The sequence below is a fragment of the Anas platyrhynchos genome, chromosome Z (genome assembly GCF_047663525.1).
Source record: "Anas platyrhynchos isolate ZD024472 breed Pekin duck chromosome Z, IASCAAS_PekinDuck_T2T, whole genome shotgun sequence".
Lineage (NCBI taxonomy): Eukaryota > Metazoa > Chordata > Aves > Anseriformes > Anatidae > Anas > Anas platyrhynchos.
This window is the reverse complement of record NC_092621.1, coordinates 26,444,495-26,452,106: the sequence shown is the minus strand read 5'-3', so window position 1 is coordinate 26,452,106 and position 7,612 is coordinate 26,444,495. Positions and strand designations below refer to the sequence as shown.

Here is a 7,612-nt window from a genome sequence, read left to right as displayed (position 1 = left end):
ATCTGCATTCTTTTCCAGTCTCCTTAGTGCTATGGATTTTATACCAGAATCACAGGTTACCCTTTCATATCTGTTAAAATTTAGGGAACTACGGGATTCCTATTTCACTGCCTGCAGTAGGGTATTTCAATACCACTGCAAAATATGGGTAGCCTGACTTTCCATGGTAAAACCAACTCAGCTATCTGGAATCAGGTTCCTGAAGCTGCAGCAAACTAAATGCTATATTATTACAACTACTGTATTTTTTTTCAAATACTTTAAAATCCTGGCAAAGAAAAATTGTAAAAGCTGCTTGGGAGCTAGTCTGCTTCCCCTTTTACTTCCTTTTATGTCCTGATTCTGCTTTCATCCTGCTACAGTGCAAGTCCCACTCCTGCTGTCTGACAGTTTTGGAGTTGTAAGGCTTGGGAGTGCTGCAGCTCCAGCTCTCACTAATTACATTTTTTTTTTTTTTGTCCACTATGTTTTCAGCCAGACTAAGAAGTTATCAGTGAAGCATCCCTTATCTAATCTTACTGGTAGGACAAGTAGCTTTGCTCACACACTGAGGGGGTGCAGACCATGTTCATACCTAACATAGGTGTGCTGCCAGAAGCCTGTAGCAGACACTTTCTTGGTTACTGAATGTGTGTGTGTTAGCAAAGACCCCCAGCAAGGAGCTGTCTGGCAGGCATGCCAGCTCCCAGAAAAGAGTGGGGCTGTGAATCAGCTTCATTCCCACAAAAGGGTTTCAGTTCATCCAGACTGATTCTGGATGTCAATGCACAGCACTGTCTGGACAGTTCACATCCCTGGCATGAACCCTTGCTGCTAATGCAAATACAGTTCTGATAAAAGCTTTGGCAGAGGGCCCACCCTCCCTCTCCTAGCTGCCTTTCAAATTGAAGTGAGACCTCTTGCTGCTCATAGTGCTTTTAAGATGTATCATCCCTGCCTGTCTTCTGGGGCATGTCTCACCGCCTTTGAGGTTCTCTCCTTTTTCCTGTATCACTTTGCTTATGGCAGTAACACTGCATGACACCTGCTGGTACAGAGAGACAACAGTTTGGGTTTCAAGCGGTGCCCTCATTATTCCTGCAACAGCATCTCTGTTCTGTAGATACTCTCTGTTGCCTCAGGTGAAGTTTGTATTTCAGGCAGCTGTATCTTACTTTAGTTGCAATTGCTTCCAGTGATGCTCCTAGTGCTGACAATTCTGAGTCTTGTCCTCCTACACAGATTGCTGCTGGGCCCAACGTTGCCTTGTACCATCCTCTGGGAGGAGGTCTGCCTCTGAAGCTTCCCTTAATCTAGAGTGCTCTAGGGCCCTTGCACTGTATAATACATTACAATGCAAAATTACCTACTGTCCCATCTTCACCACTGCTTTATACATGTATACAGTCAGTTTCATAATCTACTAAGGGAACACTAAGGGCTTTAGCTCCAGCTTTTTAGGGTCTTCCCCAGTCACAGAACCCAACAGCATTCCTGCTAGGACTCTTAGGCTATCTGTAAAGATGTGGTGGGGTGACTGAGACTGGCAACCAAGCCCCTACCTAGCTGACTGCCCAGCTGCTTCAGCAGGATGCTGGAGAATCATAAGGGCATGGGTGAGAAAACAAAGCTGCTCTGCCCTCACACTGTGTTAAAATGCTGTTCTCTGAGAACAAACGGAAAGCAGTCCCACAGTAAGGGTGAGCTAGAATCAGAGAATTACAAAATACCCAGAGCTGGAAGGGACCCACAAGGATAATGCTGTCCAATTCCTGAGTCTGCGCAGGACCACCCAAAAATCAGGCCATGTGTCTGAGAGCACTGTCAAAACACTCCAGGAACTCCAGCAGGGCAGGCTTGGTGCTGTGCCCACTGCCCTGTCCCAGTGCCCCACCACCCTCTGGGTGCAGACCCTTTCCCTAACCCCCAGCCTGACCCTCCCCTGTCCCAGCTCCATGCCATCCCCTCGGGTCCTGTCGCTGTCCCCAGAGAGCAGAGCTCAGCGCCTGCCCCTCCGCTCCCCTCGTGAGGGAGCTGCAGGCCACCATAAGGCCTCCCCTCAGCCTGCTCTGCTTGGGGCTGAGCACACCAAGGGACCTCAGCTGCTCCTTATACATCTTGTCCTCTATACCCTTCACCATTCCTGTAGCCCTCCTTTGGATGCTCTCTAATAGTTTTATGTCCTTTTTACACTGTGTTGCCCAAAACTGCACACGGTACTGAGGTGAGGCCTCACCAGCACTGAGCAGAGCAGGACAATCCCTTCCTGATGCACCCCAGGGCAGGGTTGCCTCTCCTGGCTGCCAGGGCACACTGCTGGCTCCTGTTCAACTTGCTGTTGACCAGAACCCCCAGATCCCTTTCTGCGGGGCAGCTCTTCAGCCCCTCATTTCCCAATCTGTATGTATAGGAAGGGTTGCCCCATCTCAGGTGCAGAACCTGGCACATGCTCTTGTTAAACTTCATGTGGTTGGCAACTACCCAGCTCTCTAATTTGTCAAGATCTCTCCACAAGGTCTGCCCACACTTGACAGAGTCAAAAGCTTCTTCCAATTCAGCGTTGTCTGCAAACTTACTCAAAACAGCTTGTGGTCTCACATCCAAGCCATTTATGACAACATTGGAGAGAACTGGCCTTAAAATGAGGCCTTGGAGAAACCCCCTAGTAACTTGCAGCCAGCCTGAAATAACCCCGTTTGCTATAACCCTTTGAGCCCAACCAGTCAGCCAACTGTTCACCCACTGCATTATGTTTCATCTGGACATTTTGTCCAGAAGGATACTGTGAGAAACAGTGTCAAAAGCTTTACATAGATCCAAAAGGATAACCTCAACTATCTTCCCTTTGTCAACTATTTGAGCAACATGGTCTAGACTCCCACGGTGACACCCCCTTTATTTGCTTGTCCCTTAGTCCTCACCCAGAGGCTCTTACGTGTGTCCTCACCAACCGCAAGCTCCATACAGCCCAGCCCCTCCATTACAGACACTGCCAACCCTCACCTGCCCTGCCCTGCCCGTCCCTCCTGCAGAGCCTGTAACCATCCATCACAACACACCACTCCCAGGCCTCTTCCCACCAGGTTTCACTTATGCCAATGATGTAGCTCTCGGACTGAGCCAAGGCTTCCAGCTCCTCTTGCTTGTTCCTCATGCTGCCTGCATTGGTGCAGAAACATTTCACATGTACTTCATTGTTGCCAGCACCTCATGGAGCAGAGTGAAGGATCTCACTAGCATGCAGTCCCTCAAATTTTGGCATACCATCCCATAGCTTATCATTGGTGTGCCCGTTTTTCTCTTTCCCCCTTCGTAACTAGTTTAGAGCCCTATCGATCAGCCCTGCTAACCCCCACACAACAAATCTTTTCCTTTATGTTGTATACTACATAATCCTTTATGTTGTAGACTACATAGTTATTAATCCAAAGTCTCAGAGAAGGGGTCTTCAGGAACTCTGAGGAGGCAGTCACCCCTGCTGACAGAGAGCTATGTAAAGCTGGACTGAAAGTAATATTTTTACATTATACATACATTAAAATAAGGGGGCAGTAGTTTTACCATCACTTTTTTTTTTTTTTTTTTTTCCCTCAGTCAGTGGTTAGCCCATACTAAGCCTACTTTATTATATATACTGTGTACTGGTATATTGCCAAAGACACAACTTTTTAAAAAGGTACTCAGAACAAGCCAAGTGCTAGTGTAAAAATATGTACAGCAGTCCAGCTTATTTTCTTTCTTTTGCATATTAGAGCTGGCACAGGACTACCTTGCTCTGTGTTAGCTCATCCCATTTAATGATAGTAAAATATTTAAAGTTACTTCAGCTTTAGAGAATATCAGCTCTGAGTTTATCTTTAGTGAGAAAAATGAGCCACATGGAGACATATTACTTTGGCACAGTTTCTGACTAAAGAGAATTGTACTGTTGCAGGAACTATCTTGGGTTTCCAATCTGAAAATTGTTTCTGGGTTAGTCTTCAGAAAATCAGTACTTGACACTCACTGAAGAGATGTTCTCATGGCAATTCCTTTGATATTTGACAAAGCAGCCTACAAAGGTAATGTAAGATCCAGAGAGGGACAGTCATATAGCACAGAAAACTACATGCAACTTTAGTTTTTGCTCTGGTGGTAAGAGTTTAAGGACACAGCCAAGTCTGGAAGTCACTTGGATCTCATTAAACTATCATCTCACTTGACAAATGTTCCTGCTTAGCAAGGTAGCGCAGAATAAGCCATAATTTGTATTACAATGAGGCTGACAATGTCATCAGTTGTATGATGTTTGTTGCCTTCTCTATCACTGTCTTTATGCTGTAAATTTATGCCCATAATTTAAGATGGTAGCTCAGCTAGTGACACATCATTGTTTGTGGCAAAATGGCTGAGCACTACCAAATCCCTGAGTTACCTGCTAAGACATGAGATCTCTTAATGAGTTATCCTAGTGCTGAAATTGTCAACAACTTTTACAATTTTTAATTGTGCAATCAATGCACTATATAAATTGCCTATTGTATAACTGCAGAGTAATTAATTTTAACAACTGTTCAGTCAGATTTGTGGGGTGGGAGGCTTTCTGCTATTAATTCAGTGCCAGCAAATGGAAAATGCCACGTGCACATTCTGAAAGCAGTTTTGATTGACAAAGGTGACAAAGTGGCGATTCAGAACCAAAGGCTGTGAGACTGTGAGATGAAAAAAACAAAACAAAAAAAAAAAAAAGTTTTATAACAAGGAAGAAAAAAATACATCCAGCGTACACTCAGCTGACCCTCCCTTTGCTGTTGATGCTGTTTCAACATATAAATGAGGCTGGACTGCCTGTTTTGCAGAGATAATTTCCCTGCAGGGGCTCTGCAGGGAAGATTCTGCTCTGTGCATTCGCAATGTGATATGGAGCTGAGTTAAAGGCCCAGCCCCATCTGCTACTCAGCCTCCCTTCCACAGACAGATGTATAATGAGAGTTTTAAAGGGAACAGAACCTAGGTAGGAGGCTGGAAATACAGTGTTGAGCTTCTATTTCTATCTGCATTTCTCTCCATCCATCACCTCCATCTGCCTGACCAACTGCCTGTTGTGCCTGCTGCGTCTCGTCCTCAACGAGGTCAGAAAGAAAAGCCCGCTGGAAGATACTTTTAAGGCACAGGGGTGCAGTTACGAGGGTGCCCTTCAGAGTGCGGGGCTCTGGGGACGGGACGCCTTGTTTTTGGGGGCAGCCACCTGTGCTCACCAACACCCCAACTACCAATGTGGCATTTGGTATATTGGTATCGTTGGTATAAAATACCACAATTTTGGTGAGCTCGCCCAGCCCAGGGTACTGCTGGTGCTGCACCGCTGCTCAGGGCGTGGGGCAGAACCAGCAGGGACCCACCCGAGCCCTCAGCCCCCTGAGGCGGCTCCGTGCCCGCCCCTCCGCCATTTGCTGCCCTCAGCGCCGGGCGCTGCGGGGCGGCGGGGCTTGGGGCTCGGCTCCCCGCTGCCTGCAGCCCCCCTCCGAGCCGCGGGGCGGTGCTGCCGCCGCTCCTTCCCTTCCCTCCTTCCCTTCCTCTCCTTCCTCCTTCCTTCCTTCCCTCCCTCCCTGCCTCCAGCCGCCGGCCGCAGCATGGAGGCGCCCCCCGTTACCATGATGCCCGTGACGGGCGGCACCATCAACATGATGGAGTACCTGCTGCAGGGTGCGCGCCCCGCTGGCAGCCGGCCCTGGCCCGGGGGGGGGTTGTGTGGGGAGTTTGGGGGCGCTCGGGGGGTGTTTGGGGTGTGTTGGGGGGTGTTTGGGGTGCGCATGGGGTGTTTGGGAGGTATTTGGGGTGAGTTTGGGGTGTGTTTGGGGTACTAGGGCTGTGTTGGGGATGTTTGGGGTGTGTTTGGGGTATTGGGGGTGTGGGGAGGGTATTTGGGGTGTGTTGGGAGTGTACTTGGGGTGTTTGGGGTGTGTTTGGGGTGTTTGTGGAGTGTTAGGGGGGTGGCTGGGGCATTTCGGGTGTGTTGGGGGTGGTTGGGGCATTTGGGGTGTGTTGAGGGCGTTTGGGGTGTGCAGGGGGTGTGTTTGGGGTATTTGGGGGTGTTTGGGGTGTGTTTGGGATATTTGGGGTGTGTCTGGGGTGTTTGTGGATTGTTAGGGGGGTGGTTGGGGTATTTGGGGTATTTGGGATGTGTTGGGGGTGCTTGGGGAGTGTTTGGGGTATGTTGGGGGCATTTGGTGTGTGTTGGGAGTGTGTTCGGTGTGTTTGGGGTGTATTAGGGGTATGTTTGGTGTATTTGGGTTGTGTTGGGGGTGTTTGGGGGGTTTTGGGGGTATTTGGTGTGTATTTGGGGTATTTGGGGTGTATTTGGAGTATTGGGCGTGTGCTGGGGTTATTTGGGGTGTACAGTGTCTGTGGGGTGTTGGCAACAGCCGCTGTGTCTCTGTCCGCTGCAGGCAGCGTCCTGGACCAGAGCCTGGAGAGCCTGCTGCACCGCCTGCGCGGCTTGTGCGACAACATGGAGCCCGAGACCTTCCTGGACCACGAGATGGTGTTCCTGCTGAAGGGGCAGCAGGCCAGCCCCTTCGTGCTGCGGGCGCGGCGCTCCATCGACAAGAGTGGCATGCCCTGGCACCTGCGCTACCTGGGCCAGCCAGAGATCGGGGACAAGAACCGGCACGCGCTGGTGCGCAACTGCGTGGACATCGCCACGTCGGACAACCTGACGGACTTCCTGGTGGAGATGGGCTTCCGCATGGACCACGAGTTCGTGGCCAAGGGGCACGTCTTCCGCAAGGGCATCATGAAGATCGTGGTCTACAAGATCTTCCGCATCTTGATGCCGGGCAACACGGATAACATTGAGCCGCTCTCCCTCTCCTACCTTGTGGAGCTTAACGTGGTGGCTCCAGCCGGACAGGATGTGGTCTCCGATGACATGAGGAACTTTGCAGAGCAGCTAAAGCCTTTGGTGCACCTGGAGAAAATTGACCCTAAAAGGTTAATGTGATTGAAAAGCTGGGGAGCTAAGCATTACTTTCGCCAGGGACCTTCAGGGTTGTTTTTATAAAATACCTTTTGAGGGTAAATCAAAACATGGAGAGGGGAGTAAGGGACTACATAGCAATGTTTTGCTAGTTGCAGGTACTAAGTATTTTTTCACGCATTTGCGGATTGTGAAAAAAAGGATGTGATTTACCTGCTCTAGTGAACCTGCTTTGGCAGGGGTCTGAAACCGATGCTCTCTGAGGGTCCCTTCCAACCCCTCCAATTCTCTGATTTTGTGATTCTTTGAATAAAATGAGACACTTCTAGAAAAACAATGCCATTCAAAACATCATTAAATACTAGTATTGGTAGCGTCCCCCCCACTTGTTGGGGAAATACGTGCTAGAAAGCATAATGCCTAGTAATCCATGAAACTTAGTGCAATTCACACGCCTTTGTACCTACACCTCAGTGCAGTTTTGTTTTGTTTTTAGAGTACTATTCTTGTATACCACCTATTAACACTTCTAAATAATACATGAAACTGATATCCTTTAATGCAAGAGGTGTTTATAACAAGCATAAAACCAGGAACTGTGCACAGCACAGAAGAGCAAGAGTATACCTATTTATGATAAATTAGTAAGACAGAGTGTATGTAACAGAAACAGCT

The 7,612-nt window shown here is 48.7% G+C and overlaps 1 protein-coding gene across 1 annotated transcript; it reads left to right on the top strand.

The window, feature by feature from the left end:
• The first annotated feature begins 5,432 nt into the window (after positions 1-5,432).
• On the top strand, positions 5,433-7,274 carry MED18 (mediator complex subunit 18). The gene is made up of 2 exons (XM_027446697.3): positions 5,433-5,664; positions 6,408-7,274. The coding sequence occupies exons 1-2, from the start codon at positions 5,592-5,594 to the stop codon at positions 6,959-6,961; spliced, it is 627 nt and encodes a 208-aa protein (XP_027302498.2). The 5' UTR covers positions 5,433-5,591; the 3' UTR covers positions 6,962-7,274.
• Positions 7,275-7,612: the final 338 nt, after the last annotated feature.